Source organism: Cyprinodon tularosa, unplaced genomic scaffold (assembly GCF_016077235.1).
Source record: "Cyprinodon tularosa strain WSP-4 unplaced genomic scaffold, ASM1607723v1 ctg329, whole genome shotgun sequence".
NCBI classification, from domain to species: domain Eukaryota; kingdom Metazoa; phylum Chordata; class Actinopteri; order Cyprinodontiformes; family Cyprinodontidae; genus Cyprinodon; species Cyprinodon tularosa.
Genome location: NW_024039040.1, coordinates 239371 through 257679, shown reverse-complemented (window position 1 = coordinate 257679; position 18309 = coordinate 239371). Strand labels below are relative to the sequence as shown.

Genomic DNA, 18309 nt, shown 5'->3' with positions numbered 1-18309 from the left:
TTGGCTATCAAATTATCTATTCATTTTGTGCCTGTCATGGTGATTTTTATCTCAGGGGTACCAGGGGATGGTAGACGGTGGAGACTACATCAAAGAAGCGACATGGGAAAGTGTCTCCAGTGTTCTGCAAGTGGTAAGTAAAGCCTTTTGCTTAAAATTCTGGTCACTTTGCCAATCAATGTTCACTCTTATGGGCTGTGAAGAATTGTCCTTGAAAGTGGCACAAGGGTTGTTTGCATTCATGAGACAAGCTCTAATTATCTTTGAAAGGGACATGCCAAAAGAGCTTTTTTTTGTCTTACAGAATTAGATCTTCAAAAATGTGATTAAGTCACATCTTATTATCTAAAACTGATTTCATTTAGACAGTTATCCAATGAACCTTCAGCTTTTTCTCAATAAATTCAATAAACTATTTTCAAAGAAATCATATGACTGAATACCAGACAAGCATATCAAAATTGTTTACCTACAACTTTTGGTCAAGAGATTGTAGTAGTTTTTATTGTTGGGTATATTACATCTCTTAACAACTTTAGTAAGGAATTATACTAATGTTCCAAAAACAATTGGTCTCAAACAAAATTAAAACTATTCAACTTTTTGGTTTCAAGGAAAAACAAATGTAGAGAATATGTCTCCTTTTCACAGGCTTCCTTCTCAGATCCTTCAACCCATCAATTAGTAACTAAGATACTAGTGCTGATGAAGGTTCTCAGTCATCCAGGTCATAGTCATTCTGTAAAAAATTCCAAAAATATCCACTGGACTTGGTTTTCAAGATTTGAAGACGTTTCGCCACCTCTGCAGGAAGCTTTCTCAATTCAAATGTCTGGATCCGCAGTGAGTTTGAGTCTTATATGGACAAGGCCTTGTATTGCTTGGAAACATGCAATGGTCACCGATATATCCACTGAAATATCCGAATATCACCGAAATATCCACTGGACTTAAACCAAGTCCAGTGGATATTTTTTTATTTTTTTTACGGAAATGTGAGAGAAGTGCGCAGAAAACAACCATGTAAGCTGATTTTATTTCTAGTTAGACACTAAAAATAATTTTAAAAAGTGCATACAATAGTAATGGGCAAACTAAACTTAAACTTTTACATAACCTATTTTAAGTAAAAACAAAATGTAAATGATTCTGCTAAAAATATCATTTTCGCTTAAATGTACAGGATTTTTGGATCTTTTAACATGATTTCGTTCTGCTCTCAATAATGCTGCATCCAAAGGTTTTTCTCCTCCATTTCTTCAATTTCCATATTTTTTACCACCAGAAAAATACACATATTCGAATTTATGTAATATAAAGGTAATGTTTTGAGAGGTTTTTAAAAGATCTCGGGGTGCTTGGTTTTACTAAAGGATTTTGTAAGTATATTAGAACAAAAAAATTTGCATTTCATTTCTGTGAGCTTTTCTTATTGTTAAAATGGTTCCTCGTATCCTCCATTCTCATTATATAGGAAGTGAATAGGGAATTGAGCTGGTAAAATGTACCTTTGCAATCTTTGTTCAGTCTACATTAGAATACCAACCACTTCTGTTAAAAATGATCTTTTAAGAAAAAGATAATGACACACCTCTGGTGGGACTCGAGGTAATAACCTTTGCATCTGTTTATTGATCTAGAAGGCCAGTGTGCTAGGCATTACACCAAGAGAGCATTTTGTCACGTGACAGTTCTAGCAATAGTTGTTACACTAATTGCTTCTTTTGTTTTTGAGAAGTAAATAATGATGTGATTCTGGTGGAACCCGAACCCAACCTTGTGTCACAGAGCCCTGTGTCAGAAGACCTTTAAGGGGGAAAGATTTTCAACAAAAACCCTATCTTGTTTCATTGCCTTTAATCAGGGTCTGAAATTAACACTTGCCACTCCCAAAATGCGACTAGATTTTTCATTTAGCGAGTTTATGCCAGAGCACTATTCACCAGAAGGTAAGTAAATGTTTGGACCACAGTTGTGCTTAAGTCACGTCATTTTATTTTTTATAAATCTCCCCTCCGTCCCTTTGTTCCTCTGTTATCTGACAGATGAGCACACCCCCAAATCCCCATCATATAACAACAGCTCCCCCTCTAGGCAAACTTTGGCAGTATATGGTTGGTGCTAACAAGCCTTCTAAAAGACAACATGCCAATGACAAGGAGGGAGAGCGAGGATCTGCAGCACCCAAGGCGAACAGAAAGTTTAGCGAAAAATACTGCCCTCGGGATGTTTTGCAAGACACTAGTTTATTTATGACAATGATGCTAAGCTAATGAGCTGCAAATACGCGGAAGACAACAAACATGATTAATTTGTCACTGGCTGTCAATCTGTGTTACTGGATAACTTTCGTTAAAACAAACATAGTAAATGCCACAATAACTGGCTGTCCATGTCGCAGGATAAATAGAAACAACCCTTAACAGAGAAACTGGGAATTCGCTTATGGCAATTTCCACACAAAATACACAAAGATGGAAAAAAAATAGAAGTTAGTGGAATTGGCTGCCTATTTAAACAATAGGAAAATTAGGGGGGTAGGTTGAAAAATGGCAATCTTTAATGTTTCTGACCTATTAAATAATTAGACACATTGAATATGACAAAATGAAAGAAATGTTCTATTCCCTTTGCTAGAACTGTAGGAATTCCTGCCTTTTATGGGACATGTATGTAATGCTTGGGAATGAAGTGGTTATTAAAGCAAGAGAGATTTAAAAATAGTTGAACTATGTAGCACATTTCTCAAAGTACATAATGTAGCCACTCTGGTGGGATTGAATTGCTTTCAATTTCTAGAAGTTCAATGTGCTATTCATTGCACCACAGAAACCTTTTAACGGATTAAATATGTATAGTTTTCTTTTGACTGCTTATATGAATCCTAGTAGGTAAAGATATTGAGAAAGCTCAACAGATCCTTCAATATTTGTTTCTTAGACTGATTTGGAGGTCTTGTATTTTAATTGATTAAATATGTATAGCTTTCTTATGACTGCTTTACATGAATGCTACACTGAAGTGACTGGAATTAGCTGCCTATTTTAAAAATAGACAAAGTTGGTGGGGAAGGTTGGAAAATGGCCATCTTTAATGTTTCTGACCTATAAAACAATTAGACACATTGAATATGACAGAATGAAAGAAGGCTCTATTCACTTGGCTAGTACTTTAGGAAGAACTTGCCTTTTACAAAGCTTTATTTAATCCTTGGGGGTAAAAAGGTCGTTAATGCAAGACAGTTTCAGCGACTGTCTAATCTATTGTTGTCTCTTTCCAATGTAGTGCACTTCTGCAAATACATAATAAAGCAACTCTGGTGGGACTCAAACCCACAACCTTTGAATTGCTTTCAGCATCTAGAAGTCCAATGCGCTATCCATTCGTCACAGAGCCCTGTGTGACATGCTTTTTGAGCGGTTCAAATTTTCGACAAAATCCCTATGACAATGCAGGGCCTACAATTCAATGTATCTGCATGACGGAGTTGTATTTTGATTTGCTCTTTGCTACTGGTCAAAAAAAGCTGGGAGGTAAACACATTGAGAAAGGTGAATGGACCCTTCAACCTTCAATTGTTAAACTGATTTGGAAGCTTTGCATTTTAACTGATTAAATATGTATAGCTTTCTTAAGACTGCTTATATGAATGCTACATTGAAGAGACTTGAATTAGCTCCCTATTTTAACATTAGGCATATTTGGTGGGGAAAGTTGAAGAAGCTTTATTTAATCCTTTGGGGTAAAGTGGTCCTTAATGCAAGACAGTTTCAGCAACTGGCTGATAGTATCTAGGCATATTTTAACATTAGGCATATTTGATGGGGAAGGTTGAAGAAAGGCAATCTTTAATGTTTCTGAACTATGAAACAATTAGACACATTGAATATGACAGAATGAAAGAACGTTCAATTCACTTGGCTAGTACTTTAGGAAGAACTTGCCTTTTGTCGAAGCTTTATTTAACCCTTCGGGGTAAAGTGGTCATTAATGCAAGACAGTTTCAGCGACTGGCTGATCTATTGTTGTCTCTTTCCAATTAGCGCATTTCTGCAAATACATAATAAATTGACTCTGGTGGGACTCGAACCCACAACCTTTGAATTGCTTTCAGTATCTAGAAGTCCAATGCGCTATCCATTGCGCCACAGAGCCCTGTGTCACACGTTTTTTGATGTGTTGAAATTTTCGACAAAATCCCTATGACATTGCAGGGCCTACAATTGAATGTATCTGCATTACGGAGTTGTATTTTGATTTGCTCTTTGCTACTGGTCAAAAAAGGCTGGGAGGTAAACACATTGAGAAAGGTGAATGGACCCTTCAACCTTCAATTGTTAAACTGATTTGGAAGTTTTGCATTTTAATTGATTAAATATGTATAGCTTTCCTAAGACTGCTTATATGAATGCTACATTGAAGAGACTGGAATTAGCTCCCTATTTTAAAATTAGGCATATTTGGTGGGGAAGGTTAAAGAAGCTTTATTTAATCCTTTGGGGTAAAGTGGTCCTTAATGCAAGACAGTTTCAGCGAGTGGCTGATAGTATCTAGGCATATTTTAACATTAGGCATATTTGGTGGGGAAGGTTGAAGAAAGGCAATCTTTAATGTTTCTGACCTATGAAACAATTAGACACATTGAATATGACAGAATGAAAGAACGTTCAATTAACTTGGCTAGTACTTTAGGAAGAACTCGCCTTTTGTCGAAGCTTTATTTAATCCTTTTGGGTAAAGTGGTCATTAATGCAAGACAGTTTCAGCGACTGTCTAATCTATTGTTGTCTCTTTGATTTGCTCTTTGCTACTGGTCAAAAAAGGCTGGGAGGTAAACACATTGAGAAAGGTGAATGGATCCTTCAACCTTCAATTGTTAAACTGATTTGGAAGTTTTGCATTTTAACTGATTAAATATGTATAGCTTTCTTAAGACTGCTTATATGAATGTTACATTGAAGAGACTTGAATTAGCTCCCTATTTTAACATTAGGCATATTTGATGGGGAAGGTTGAAGAAAGGCAATCTTTAATGTTTCTGAACTATGAAACAATTAGACACATTGAATATGACAGAATGAAAGAACGTTCAATTCACTTGGCTAGTACTTTAGGAAGAACTTGCCTTTTGTCAAAGCTTTATTTAATCCTTTGGGGTAAAGTGGTCATTAATGCAAGACAGTTTCAGCGACTGTCTGATCTATTGTTGTTTCTTTCCAATGTAGCGCATTTCTACAAATACATAATAACGTGACTCTGGTGGGACTCGAACCCACAACCTTTGAATTGCTTTCGGTATCTAGAAGTCCAATGCGCTATCCATTGCGCCACAGAGCCCTGTGTCCCACGTTTTTTGACGTTTTGAAATTTTCGACAAAATCCCTATGACATTGCAGGGCCTACAATTAAATGTATCTGCATTACGGAGTTGTATTTTGATTTGCTCTTTGCTACTGGTCAAAAAACGCTTGGAGGTAAACACATTGAGAAAGGTGAATGGACCCTTCAACCTTCAATTGTTAAACTGATTTGGAAGTTTTGCATTTTAACTGATTAAATATGTATAGCTTTCCTAAGACTGCTTATATGAATGCTACATTGAAGAGACTGGAATTAGCTCCCTATTTTAACATTAGGCATATTTGGTGGGGAAGGTTGAAGAAATGCAATCTTTAATGTTTCTGACCTATGAAACAATTAGACACATTGAATATGACAGAATGAAAGAACGTTCAATTAACTTGGCTAGTACTTTAGGAAGAACTCGCCTTTTGTCGAAGCTTTATTTAATCCTTTTGGGTAAAGTGGTCATTAATGCAAGACAGTTTCAGCGACTGTCTAATCTATTGTTGTCTCTTTGATTTGCTCTTTGCTACTGGTCAAAAAAGGCTGGGAGGTAAACACATTGAGAAAGGAGAATGGACCCTTCAACCTTCAATTGTTAAACTGATTTGGAAGTTTTGCATTTTAACTGATTAAATATGTATAGCTTTCTTAAGACTGCTTATATGAATGCTACATTGAAGAGACTTGAATTAGCTCCCTATTTTAACATTAGGCATATTTGATGGGGAAGGTTGAAGAAAGGCAATCTTTAATGTTTCTGAACTATGAAACAATTAGACACATTGAATATGACAGAATGAAAGAACGTTCAATTCACTTGGCTAGTACTTTAGGAAGAACTTGCCTGTTGTCGAAGCTTTATTTAACCCTTCGGGGTAAAGTGGTCATTAATGCAAGACAGTTTCAGCGACTGGCTGATCTATTGTTGTCTCTTTCCAATTAGCGCATTTCTGCAAATACATAATAAATCGACTCTGGTGGGACTGGAACCCACAACCTCTGAATTGCTTTCAGTATCTAGAAGTCCAATGCGCTATCCATTGCGCCACAGAGCCCTGTGTCACACGTTTTTTGATGTGTTGAAATTTTCGACAAAATCCCTATGACATTGCAGGGCCTACAATTGAATGTATCTGCATTACGGAGTTGTATTTTGATTTGCTCTTTGCTACTGGTCAAAAAAGGCTGGGAGGTAAACACATTGAGAAAGGTGAATGGACCCTTCAACCTTCAATTGTTAAACTGATTTGGAAGTTTTGCATTTTAACTGATTAAATATGTATAGCTTTCCTAAGACTGCTTATATGAATGCTACATTGAAGAGACTGGAATTAGCTCCCTATTTTAAAATTAGGCATATTTGGTGGGGAAGGTTGAAGAAGCTTTATTTAATCCTTTGGGGTAAAGTGGTCCTTAATGCAAGACAGTTTCAGCGACTGGCTGATAGTATCTAGGCATATTTTAACATTAGGCATATTTGGTGGGGAAGGTTGAAGAAAGGCAATCTTTAATGTTTCTGACCTATGAAACAATTACACATTGAATATGACAGAATGAAAGAACGTTCAATTAACTTGGCTAGTACTTTATGAAGAACTTGCCTTTTGTCGAAGCTTTATTTAATCCTTTTGGGTAAAGTGGTCATTAATGCAAGACAGTTTCAGCGACTGTCTAATCTATTGTTGTCTCTTTCCAATGTAGCGCATTTCTGCAAATACATAATAAAGCAACTCTGGTGGGACTGGAACCCACAACCTTTGAATTGCTTTCAGTATCTAGAAGTCCAATGCTTTAAATCCTTTTGGGGCCACGACCCCTGTTTTCACACATTTTTTTTGATGTGTTAAAAATTTTCGAAAAAAAACCCCTATGACATTCAGGGCCTCCAATTAAATTGTATCTGCATTACGGAGTTGTTTTTTTGTTTTTGCTCTTTGTTTACTGGTAAAAAAAAAAGCTGGGAGGTAAACATATTGAAAAAGGGTGAATGGCCCCTTAAACCCTTTAAATTTTTAAAAATGTTTTGGAATTTTTGCATTTTAACTGATTAAATATGTATATTTTTCCAAAAGACTGCTTATATGAATGCTACATTGAAAGACGGGAATTTAAAGCTCCCTATTTTAACATTAGGCTTTATTTGGGGGGGAAAGGGTTGAAAAAATTTGCAATCTTTAATTTTCTAAACCTATGAAAAATTAACAATTGAATATGACAGAATAAAAAGAAGTTAAATTTAAACCCTTGGCTAGTACTTTAGAAAAAATCCCCTTTTTTGTCGAAGCTTTATTTAATCCTTTTGGGTAAAGTGTAATTTAATTTGCAAGAAATTTTTCAGCGACTGTCAAATTCATTTGTCTCTTTTGTTTGGGGCTCTTTGCTACTGGTCAAAAAAGGCCTGGGAGGTAAACACTTTGAAAAAGGGGTGAATGGACCCTTCAACCTTAAATTTTTTAAAAACTGTTTTGGGAAAAAGTTTTCCCTTTTTAAAATGATTAAATAGGTATAGCTTTTTTTAAAAAACTCCCTTATATGAATGTTACTTTTAAAGAGACTTAAAATTAGCCCCCCTATTTAAATAAGGCATATTTGGGGGGGAAAGGGGTTGAAGAAAGGCAATCTTTAATGTTTCTAACATAAAACAATTAGAAAACATTGAATATAAACAGAATGAAAGAACGTTAAATTTCCCTTTGGCTAGTACTTTAGGAAGAACCTTCCCTTTTTGGGCGAAGCTTTTTTTAACCCTTGGGGTAAAGGGGTCATTAATGAAAGGGAAAGGGGTTTTCAGCGCTGGCTGATCTATTTTTTTGTCTTTTTTTCCAATTAGCCATTTCGCAAATTTTACAAAAAAAATTTCGACTCTGGGGGGCGGGAAAACCCACAACCTTTAAATTTTGCTTTCAGTATCTAAAAGTCCAATGGGGCTTCCTTTGGCCCAAACAGAGCCCTGGGTCCCCCGGGTTTTTGATGTTTTAAATTTTCAAACAAAATCCCTAGGGACATTGCGGGGCCCTAAAAAAAAAAAAAAAAAAATTTGAATGAAATTTTGCATGAGGGAATTTTGTTTTTTTGATTTGCCTTTGTTTAATGGTAAAAAAAGGCTGGGGGGTAAACACTTTAAAGAAAGGTGAAGGGCCCCTTAAACCCTTTCAATTTTTTAAAACCTGTTTTGGGAAGTTTTGCATTTTAACTTTTAAAATATGTATAGTTTTTCCAAGGGACTGCTTATATGAATGCTACATTGAAAGACGGGAAATTAGCTCCCTTTTTTAAAATTAGGCATATTTGGTGGGGAAGGTTGAAGAAGCTTTATTTAATCCTTTGGGGTAAAGTGGTCCTTAATGCAAGACAGTTTCAGCGACTGGCTGATAGTATCTAGGTATATTTTAACATTAGGCATATTTGGTGGGGAAGGTTGAAGAAAGGCAATCTTTAATGTTTCTGACCTATGAAACAATTAGACACATTGAATATGACAGAATGAAAGAACGTTCAATTAACTTGGCTAGTACTTTAGGAAGAACTCGCCTTTTGTCGAAGCTTTATTTAATCCTTTTGGGTAAAGTGGTCATTAATGCAAGACAGTTTCAGCGACTGTCTAATCTATTGTTGTCTCTTTGATTTGCTCTTTGCTACTGGTCAAAAAAGGCTGGGAGGTAAACACATTGAGAAAGGTGAATGGACCCTTCAACCTTCAATTGTTAAACTGATTTGGAAGTTTTGCATTTTAACTGATTAAATGTGTATAGCTTTCTTAAGACTGCTTATATGAATGCTACATTGAAGAGACTTGAATTAGCTCCCTATTTTAACATTAGGCATATTTGATGGGGAAGGTTGAAGAAAGGCAATCTTTAATGTTTCTGAACTATGAAACAATTAGACACATTGAATATGACAGAATGAAAGAACGTTCAATTCACTTGGCTAGTACTTTAGGAAAAACTTGCCTTTTGTCAAAGCTTTATTTAATCCTTGGGAGTAAAGTGGTCATTAATGCAAGACAGTTTCAGCGACTGTCTGATCTATTGTTGTTTCTTTCCAATGTAGCGCATTTTTACAAATACATAATAACGTGACTCTGGTGGGACTCGAACCCACAACCTTTGAATTGCTTTCGGTATCTAGAAGTCCAATGCGCTATCCATTGCGCCACAGAGCCCTGTGTCCCACGTTTTTTGACGTTTTGAAATTTTCGACAAAATCCCTATGACATTGCAGGGCCTACAATTGAATGTATCTGCATTACGGAGTTGTGTTTTGATTTGCTCTTTGCTACTGGTCAAAAAACGCTTGGAGGTAAACACATTGAGAAAGGTGAATGGACCCTTCAACCTTCAATTGTTAAACTGATTTGGAAGTTTTGCATTTTAACTGATCAAATATGTATAGCTTTCCTAAGACTGCTTATATGAATGCTACAGTGAAGAGACTGGAATTAGCTCCCTATTTTAACATTAGGCATATTTGGTGGGGAAGGTTGAAGAAATGCAATCTTTAATGTTTCTGACCTATGAAACAATTAGACACATTGAATATGACAGAATGAAAGAACGTTCAATTAACTTAGCTAGTACTTTAGGAAGAACTCGCCTTTTGTCGAAGCTTTATTTAATCCTTTTGGGTAAAGTGGTCATTAATGCAAGACAGTTTCAGCGACTGTCTAATCTATTGTTGTCTCTTTGATTTGCTCTTTGCTACTGGTCAAAAAAGGCTGGGAGGTAAACACATTGAGAAAGGTGAATGGACCCTTCAACCTTCAATTGTTAAACTGATTTGGAAGTTTTGCATTTTAACTGATTAAATATGTATAGCTTTCTTAAGACTGCTTATATGAATGCTACATTGAAGAGACTTGAATTAGCTCCCTATTTTAACATTAGGCATATTTGATGGGGAAGGTTGAAGAAAGGCAATCTTTAATGTTTCTGAACTATGAAACAATTAGACACATTGAATATAACAGAATGAAAGAACGTTCAATTCACTTGGCTAGTACTTTAGGAAGAGCTTGCCTTTTGTCGAAGCTTTATTTAACCCTTCGGGGTAAAGTGGTCATTAATGCAAGACAGTTTCAGCGACTGGCTGATCTATGGTTGTCTCTTTCCAAATAGCGCATTTCTACAAATACATAATAAATCGACTCTGGTGGGACTCGAACCCACAACCTTTGAATTGCTTTCAGTATCTAGAAGTCCAATGCGCTATCCATTGCGCCACAGAGCCCTGTGTCACACGTTTTTTGATGTGTTGAAATTTTCGACAAAATCCCTATGACATTGCAAGGCCTAAACTTGAATGTATCTGCATTACGGAGTTGTATTTTGATTTGCTCTTTGCTACTGGTCAAAAAAGGCTGGGAAGTAAACACATTGAGAAAGGTGAATGGACCCTTCAACCTTCAATTGTTAAACTGATTTGGAAGTTTTGCATTTTAACTGATTAAATATGTATAGCTTTCTTAAGACTGCTTATATGAATGCTACATTGAAGAGACTTGAATTCGCTCCCTATTTTAACAGTAGGCATATTTGGTGGGGAAGGTTGAAGAAAGGCAATCTTTAATGTTTCTGAACTATGAAACAATTAGACACATTGAATATGACAGAATGAAAGAACGTTCAATTCACTTGGCTAGTACTTTAGGAAGAACTTGCCTTTTGTCAAAGCTTTATTTAATCCTTTGGGGTAAAGTGGTCATTAATGCAAGACAGTTTCAGCGACTGTCTGATCTATTGTTGTTTCTTTCCAATGTAGCGCATTTCTACAAATACATAATAACATGACTCTGGTGGGACTCGAACCCACAACCTTTGAATTGCTTTTGGTATCTAGAAGTCCAATGCGCTATCCATTGCGCCACAGAGCCCCGTGTCCCATGTTTTTTGATGTGTTGAAATTTTCGACAAAATCCCTATGACATTGCAAGGCCTAAACTTGAATGTATCTGCATTACGGAGTTGTATTTTGATTTGCTCTTTGCTACTGGTCAAAAAAGGCTGGGAAGTAAACACATTGAGAAAGGTGAATGGACCCTTCAACCTTCAATTGTTAAACTGATTTGGAAGTTTTGCATTTTAACTGATTAAATATGTATAGCTTTCTTAAGACTGCTTATATGAATGCTACATTGAAGAGACTTGAATTCGCTCCCTATTTTAACAGTAGGCATATTTGGTGGGGAAGGTTGAAGAAAGGCAATCTTTAATGTTTCTGAACTATGAAACAATTAGACACATTGAATATGACAGAATGAAAGAACGTTCAATTCACTTGGCTAGTACTTTAGGAAGAACTTGCCTTTTGTCAAAGCTTTATTTAATCCTTTGGGGTAAAGTGGTCATTAATGCAAGACAGTTTCAGCGACTGTCTGATCTATTGTTGTTTCTTTCCAATGTAGCGCATTTCTACAAATACATAATAACATGACTCTGGTGGGACTCGAACCCACAACCTTTGAATTGCTTTCGGTATCTAGAAGTCCAATGCGCTATCCATTGCGCCACAGAGCACCGTGTCTCATGTTTTTTGACGTTTTGAAATTTTCGACAAAATCCCTATGACATTGCAGGGCCTACAATTGAATGTATCTGCATTACGGAGTTGTATTTTGATTTGCTCTTTGCTACTGGTCAAAAAAGGCTTGGAGGTAAACTTATTGAGAAAGGTGAATGGACCCTTCAACCTTCAATTGTTAAACTGATTTGGAAGTTTTGCATTTTAACTGATTAAATATGTATAGCTTTCCTAAGACTGCTTATATGAATGCTACATTGAAGAGACTTGAATTAGCTCCCTATTTTAACATTAGGCATATTTGGTGGGGAAGGTTGAAGAAAGGCAATCTTTAATGTTTCTGACCTATGAAACAATTAGACACATTGAATATGACAGAATGAAAGAATGTTCAATTAACTTGGCTAGTACTTTAGGAAGAACTCGCCTTTTGTCAAAGCTTTATTTAATCCTTTTGGGTAAAGTGGTCATTAATGCAAGACAGTTTCAGCGACTGTCTAATCTATTGTTGTCTCTTTGATTTGCTCTTTGCTACTGGTCAAAAAAGGCTGGGAGGTAAACACATTGAGAAAGGTGAATGGACCCTTCAACCTTCAATTGTTAAACTGATTTGGAAGTTTTGCATTTTAACTGATTAAATGTGTATAGCTTTCTTAAGACTGCTTATATGAATGCTACATTGAAGAGACTTGAATTAGCTCCCTATTTTAACATTAGGCATATTTGATGGGGAAGGTTGAAGAAAGGCAATCTTTAATGTTTCTGAACTATGAAACAATTAGACACATTGAATATGACAGAATGAAAGAACGTTCAATTCACTTGGCTAGTACTTTAGGAAGAACTTGCCTTTTGTCAAAGCTTTATTTAATCCTTTGGGGTAAAGTGGTCATTAATGCAAGACAGTTTCAGCGACTGTCTGATCTATTGTTGTTTCTTTCCAATGTAGCGCATTTCTACAAATACATAATAACGTGACTCTGGTGGGACTCGAACCCACAACCTTTGAATTGCTTTCGGTATCTAGAAGTCCAATGCCCTACCCATTGCGCCACAGAGCCCTGTGTCCCACGTTTTTTGACGTTTTGAAATTTTCGACAAAATCCCTATGACATTGCAGGGCCTACAATTGAATGTATCTGCATTACGGAGTTGTATTTTGATTTGCTCTTTGCTACTGGTCAAAAAACGCTTGGAGGTAAACACATTGAGAAAGGTGAATGGACCCTTCAACCTTCAATTGTTAAACTGATTTGGAAGTTTTGCATTTTAACTGATTAAATATGTATAGCTTTCCTAAGACTGCTTATATGAATGCTACATTGAAGAGACTGGAATTAGCTCCCTATTTTAACATTAGGCATATTTGGTGGGGAAGGTTGAAGAAATGCAATCTTTAATGTTTCTGACCTATGAAACAATTAGACACATTGAATATGACAGAATGAAAGAACGTTCAATTAACTTGGCTAGTACTTTAGGAAGAACTCGCCTTTTGTCGAAGCTTTATTTAATCCTTTTGGGTAAAGTGGTCATTAATGCAAGACAGTTTCAGCGACCGTCTATTCTTTTGTTGTCTCTTTGATTTGCTCTTTGCTACTGGTCAAAAAAGGCTGGGAGGTAAACACATTGAGAAAGGTGAATGGACCCTTCAACCTTCAATAGTTAAACTGATTTTGAAGTTTTGCATTTTAAATGATTAAATATGTATAGCTTTCTTAAGACTGCTTATATGAATGCTACATTGAAGAGACTTGAATTCGCTCCCTATTTTAACATTAGGCATATTTGATGGGGAAGGTTGAAGAAAGGCAATCTTTAATGTTTCTGAACTATGAAACAATTAGACACATTGAATATGACAGAATGAAAGAACGTTCAATTCACTTGGCTAGTACTTTAGGAAAAACTTGCCTTTTGTCAAAGCTTTATTTAATCCTTGGGAGTAAAGTGGTCATTAATGCAAGACAGTTTCAGCAACTGTCTGATCTATTGTTGTTTCTTTCCAATGTAGCGCATTTCTACAAATACATAATAACGTGACTTTGGTGGGACTCGAACCCACAACCTTTGAATTGCTTTCGGTATCTAGAAGTCCAATGCGCTATCCATTGCGCCACAGAGCCCTGTGTCCCACGTTTTTTGACGTTTTGAAATTTTCGACAAAATCCCTATGACATTGCAGGGCCTACAATTGAATGTATCTGCATTACGGAGTTGTATTTTGATTTGCTCTTTGCTACTGGTCAAAAAAAGCTGGGAGGTAAACATATTGAGAAAGGTGAATGGACCCTTCAACCTTCAATTGTTAAACTGATTTGGAAGTTTTGCATTTTAACTGATTAAATATGTATAGCTTTCCTAAGACTGCTTATATGAATGCTACATTGAAGAGACTTGAATTAGCTCCCTTTTTTAACATTAGGCATATTTGGTGGGGAAGGTTGAAGAAAGGCAATCTTTAATGTTTCTGACCTATGAAACAATTAGACACATTGAATATGACAGAATGAAAGAACGTTCAATTAACTTGGCTAGTACTTTAGGAAGAACTCGCCTTTTGTCGAAGCTTTATTTAATCCTTTTGGGTAAAGTGGTCATTAATGCAAGACAGTTTCAGCGACTGTCTAATCTATTGTTGTCTCTTTGATTTGCTACTGGTCAAAAAAGGCTGGGAGGTAAACACATTGAGAAAGGTGAATGGACCCTTCAACCTTCAATTGTTAAACTGATTTGGAAGTTTTGCATTTTAACTGATTAAATATGTATAGCTTTCTTAAGACTGCTTATATGAATGCTACATTGAAGAGACTTGAATTAGCTCCCTATTTTAACATTAGGCATATTTGATGGGGAAGGTTGAAGAAAGGCAATCTTTAATGTTTCTGAACTATGAAACAATTAGACACATTGAATATGACAGAATGAAAGAACGTTCAATTCACTTGGCTAGTACTTTAGGAAGAACTTGCCTTTTGTCAAAGCTTTATTTAATCCTTTGGGGTAAAGTGGTCATTAATGCAAGACAGTTTCAGCGACTGTCTGATCTATTGTTGTTTCTTTCCAATGTAGCGCATTTCTACAAATACATAATAACGTGACTCTGGTGGGACTCGAACCCACAACCTTTGAATTGCTTTCGGTATCTAGAAGTCCAATGCGCTATCCATTGCGCCACAGAGCCCTGTGTCCCACGTTTTTTGACGTTTTGAAATTTTCGACAAAATCCCTATGACATTGCAGGGCCTACAATTGAATGTATCTGCATTACGGAGTTGTGTTTTGATTTGCTCTTTGCTACTGGTCAAAAAACGCTTGGAGGTAAACACATTGAGAAAGGTGAATGGACCCTTCAACCTTCAATTGTTAAACTGATTTGGAAGTTTTGCATTTTAACTGATCAAATATGTATAGCTTTCCTAAGACTGCTTATATGAATGCTACAGTGAAGAGACTGGAATTAGCTCCCTATTTTAACATTAGGCATATTTGGTGGGGAAGGTTGAAGAAATGCAATCTTTAATGTTTCTGACCTATGAAACAATTAGACACATTGAATATGACAGAATGAAAGAACGTTCAATTAACTTAGCTAGTACTTTAGGAAGAACTCGCCTTTTGTCGAAGCTTTATTTAATCCTTTTGGGTAAAGTGGTCATTAATGCAAGACAGTTTCAGCGACTGTCTAATCTATTGTTGTCTCTTTGATTTGCTCTTTGCTACTGGTCAAAAAAGGCTGGGAGGTAAACACATTGAGAAAGGTGAATGGACCCTTCAACCTTCAATTTTTAAATGATTTGGAAGTTTTGCTTTTTTAATTTATTAAATTTTAAATAGCTTTCTTAAGACTGCTTATATAAAATGCTACTTTAAAAGAGACTTAAATTTTAGCTCCCTTTTTTAAACATTAGGCATTTTTTTGAGGGGGAAGGGTTTGAAGAAAGGCAATCTTTAATTTTTCTGAACTATAAAAACAATTAGACACATTGAATATAACAGAATGAAGAATTTTCAATTCCTTGGCGATTATTTTAAAGGAAAGAGCTCCCTTTTTTGGTCGAAGCTTTTATGAAACCCTTGGGGGTAAAGTGGTCATTAATGAAGACATTTTTCAGCGACTGGCTGATCAAAGGGTTGTCTATTTCCCAATTAGCCCCAATTTTCCTACAAATACATAAAAAAAATCGACTCTGGGGGGGTTTTGAACCCAAACCCTTTTAATTGCTTTCAGTATCTAAAGTCCAAGGGCCCCTACCCCTTCCCCAAACCAGACCCCCCTGTGCCCAAACCTTTTTTTGATGTGTTAAAATTTTTCCCGACAAAACCCCAAAGACATTGCAAGGTCCTAAATTTGGGAATTTTTTCTGCATTACGGGTTGAAATTTTGATTTGCTCTTTGCTATGGTAAAAAAAGGCGGGAAGAAAACCCCATTGAAAAAAGGTGAAGGGAAACCCTTTTAACCAAATTTTTTTTTCAAAATTGTTAAAAATTTTTAATTTTTGGAAGTTTAAAGGGCATTTTAAAAAAAAACCTTTGGAAAGGAAAAATTGTTAATTTAAAAAGGGGTTAATTAGGGCTGTTTTTAAAAAATTTGTTTTTAAATTTTTTTAAATAAAAACATTGAAAAGGAAGGACTTTGAATTCGCCCTCCTTTTAATTTTTTAATTCAGGTTTAGGCCAATTATTTGGGGGGTGGGGGAAAAGGTTGGAAGAAAAGGAATTTTTCTTTTTTTGTTTTTTTTGAATTTAAAAGGGGGGAAAAAAATTTAAGGACCCCCCCTTTTTTTTGGAAAGTTTTTAAAAAAAAACAAAAAATTTTTTGAAAAAAAATTTGGGGTTTTTAAAAAAATTTTTAAAAAAAATTTTTGGCTGAGTTAACCCTTTAGGAAGAAAAAAATTTTTGGACTTTTTGGGTTCCCAAAGCTTTATTTAACCCTTTTGGGGGTAAAGGGGTTCTTTTAATGCAAGACATTTTCAGCAAACTTTTCCATCTATTGTTGTTTCTTTCCAAGGGTACCCGCATTTCTAAAAAATACAAAAATAACATAAACCTCTGGTGGGACTCAAACCCCAAAAACCTTTTGAATTGCTTTCGGTATCAAAGCCCAAATGCGCTACCCATTGCGCCAACAGGCACCGTGTCCCCAATTTTTTTTGACTTTTTTGAAATTTTCGACAAAACCCTTTTGACATTGGGGGGGCCTAAAATTTTAAATTTTCTGAAATTAGGGGTTTTGTATTTTGATTTGCTTTTTGCTACTGGTAAAAAAAGGCTTGGAGGTAAACTTATTGAGAAAGGTGAATGGACCCTTCAACCTTCAATTGTTAAACTGATTTGGAAGTTTTGCATTTTAACTGATTAAATATGTATAGCTTTCCTAAGACTGCTTATATGAATGCTACATTGAAGAGACTTGAATTAGCTCCCTATTTTAACATTAGGCATATTTGGTGGGGAAGGTTGAAGAAAGGCAATCTTTAATGTTTCTGACCTATGAAACAATTAGACACATTGAATATGACAGAATGAAAGAATGTTCAATTAACTTGGCTAGTACTTTAGGAAGAACTCGCCTTTTGTCAAAGCTTTATTTAATCCTTTTGGGTAAAGTGGTCATTAATGCAAGACAGTTTCAGCGACTGTCTAATCTATTGTTGTCTCTTTGATTTGCTCTTTGCTACTGGTCAAAAAAGGCTGGGAGGTAAACACATTGAGAAAGGTGAATGGACACTTCAACCTTCAATTGTTAAACTGATTTGGAAGTTTTGCATTTTAACTGATTAAATGTGTATAGCTTTCTTAAGACTGCTTATATGAATGCTACATTGAAGAGACTTGAATTAGCTCCCTATTTTAACATTAGGCATATTTGATGGGGAAGGTTGAAGAAAGGCAATCTTTAATGTTTCTGAACTATGAAACAATTAGACACATTGAATATGACAGAATGAAAGAACGTTCAATTCACTTGGCTAGTACTTTAGGAAGAACTTGCCTTTTGTCAAAGCTTTATTTAATCCTTTGGGGTAAAGTGGTCATTAATGCAAGACAGTTTCAGCGACTGTCTGATCTATTGTTGTTTCTTTCCAATGTAGCGCATTTCTACAAATACATAATAACGTGACTCTGGTGGGACTCGAACCCACAACCTTTGAATTGCTTTCGGTATCTAGAAGTCCAATGCCCTATCCATTGCGCCACAGAGCCCTGTGTCCCACGTTTTTTGACGTTTTGAAATTTTCGACAAAATCCCTATGACATTGCAGGGCCTACAATTGAATGTATCTGCATTACGGAGTTGTATTTTGATTTGCTCTTTGCTACTGGTCAAAAAACGCTTGGAGGTAAACACATTGAGAAAGGTGAATGGACCCTTCAACCTTCAATTGTTAAACTGATTTGGAAGTTTTGCATTTTAACTGATTAAATATGTATAGCTTTC

General features: G+C 35.8%; 1 protein-coding gene and 11 non-coding genes across 15 annotated transcripts in view; 1 reads left to right on the top strand and 11 right to left on the bottom strand.

The window, feature by feature from the left end:
• The window catches only part of LOC119788873 (ATP-dependent 6-phosphofructokinase, platelet type-like), a 76889-nt gene that overhangs the window by 12164 nt on the left and 46416 nt on the right, over window positions 1-18309 (top strand). For all 4 annotated transcript variants that reach the window (XM_038293574.1, XM_038293573.1, XM_038293571.1 and 1 more), the window contains exon 3: window positions 56-133. In XM_038293574.1, coding sequence (XP_038149502.1) covers window positions 56-133 — 78 coding nt within the window. The remainder of the gene's footprint in view (window positions 1-55; window positions 134-18309) is intronic.
• trnar-ucu lies at window positions 4070-4155 on the bottom strand. Its single transcript is given in 2 exon segments — window positions 4070-4105; window positions 4119-4155. It is a non-coding gene; the product is annotated as a tRNA-Arg (tRNA).
• trnar-ucu lies at window positions 5252-5337 on the bottom strand. The gene is given in 2 exon segments: window positions 5252-5287; window positions 5301-5337. It is a non-coding gene; the product is annotated as a tRNA-Arg (tRNA).
• On the bottom strand, window positions 6316-6401 carry trnar-ucu. The gene is given in 2 exon segments: window positions 6316-6351; window positions 6365-6401. It is a non-coding gene; the product is annotated as a tRNA-Arg (tRNA).
• trnar-ucu lies at window positions 9426-9511 on the bottom strand. Its single transcript is given in 2 exon segments — window positions 9426-9461; window positions 9475-9511. It is a non-coding gene; the product is annotated as a tRNA-Arg (tRNA).
• Window positions 10490-10575, bottom strand: trnar-ucu. Its single transcript is given in 2 exon segments — window positions 10490-10525; window positions 10539-10575. It is a non-coding gene; the product is annotated as a tRNA-Arg (tRNA).
• On the bottom strand, window positions 11133-11218 carry trnar-ucu. The gene is given in 2 exon segments: window positions 11133-11168; window positions 11182-11218. It is a non-coding gene; the product is annotated as a tRNA-Arg (tRNA).
• trnar-ucu lies at window positions 11776-11861 on the bottom strand. Its single transcript is given in 2 exon segments — window positions 11776-11811; window positions 11825-11861. It is a non-coding gene; the product is annotated as a tRNA-Arg (tRNA).
• trnar-ucu lies at window positions 12841-12926 on the bottom strand. Its single transcript is given in 2 exon segments — window positions 12841-12876; window positions 12890-12926. It is a non-coding gene; the product is annotated as a tRNA-Arg (tRNA).
• trnar-ucu lies at window positions 13906-13991 on the bottom strand. The gene is given in 2 exon segments: window positions 13906-13941; window positions 13955-13991. It is a non-coding gene; the product is annotated as a tRNA-Arg (tRNA).
• trnar-ucu lies at window positions 14964-15049 on the bottom strand. Its single transcript is given in 2 exon segments — window positions 14964-14999; window positions 15013-15049. It is a non-coding gene; the product is annotated as a tRNA-Arg (tRNA).
• On the bottom strand, window positions 17989-18074 carry trnar-ucu. The gene is given in 2 exon segments: window positions 17989-18024; window positions 18038-18074. It is a non-coding gene; the product is annotated as a tRNA-Arg (tRNA).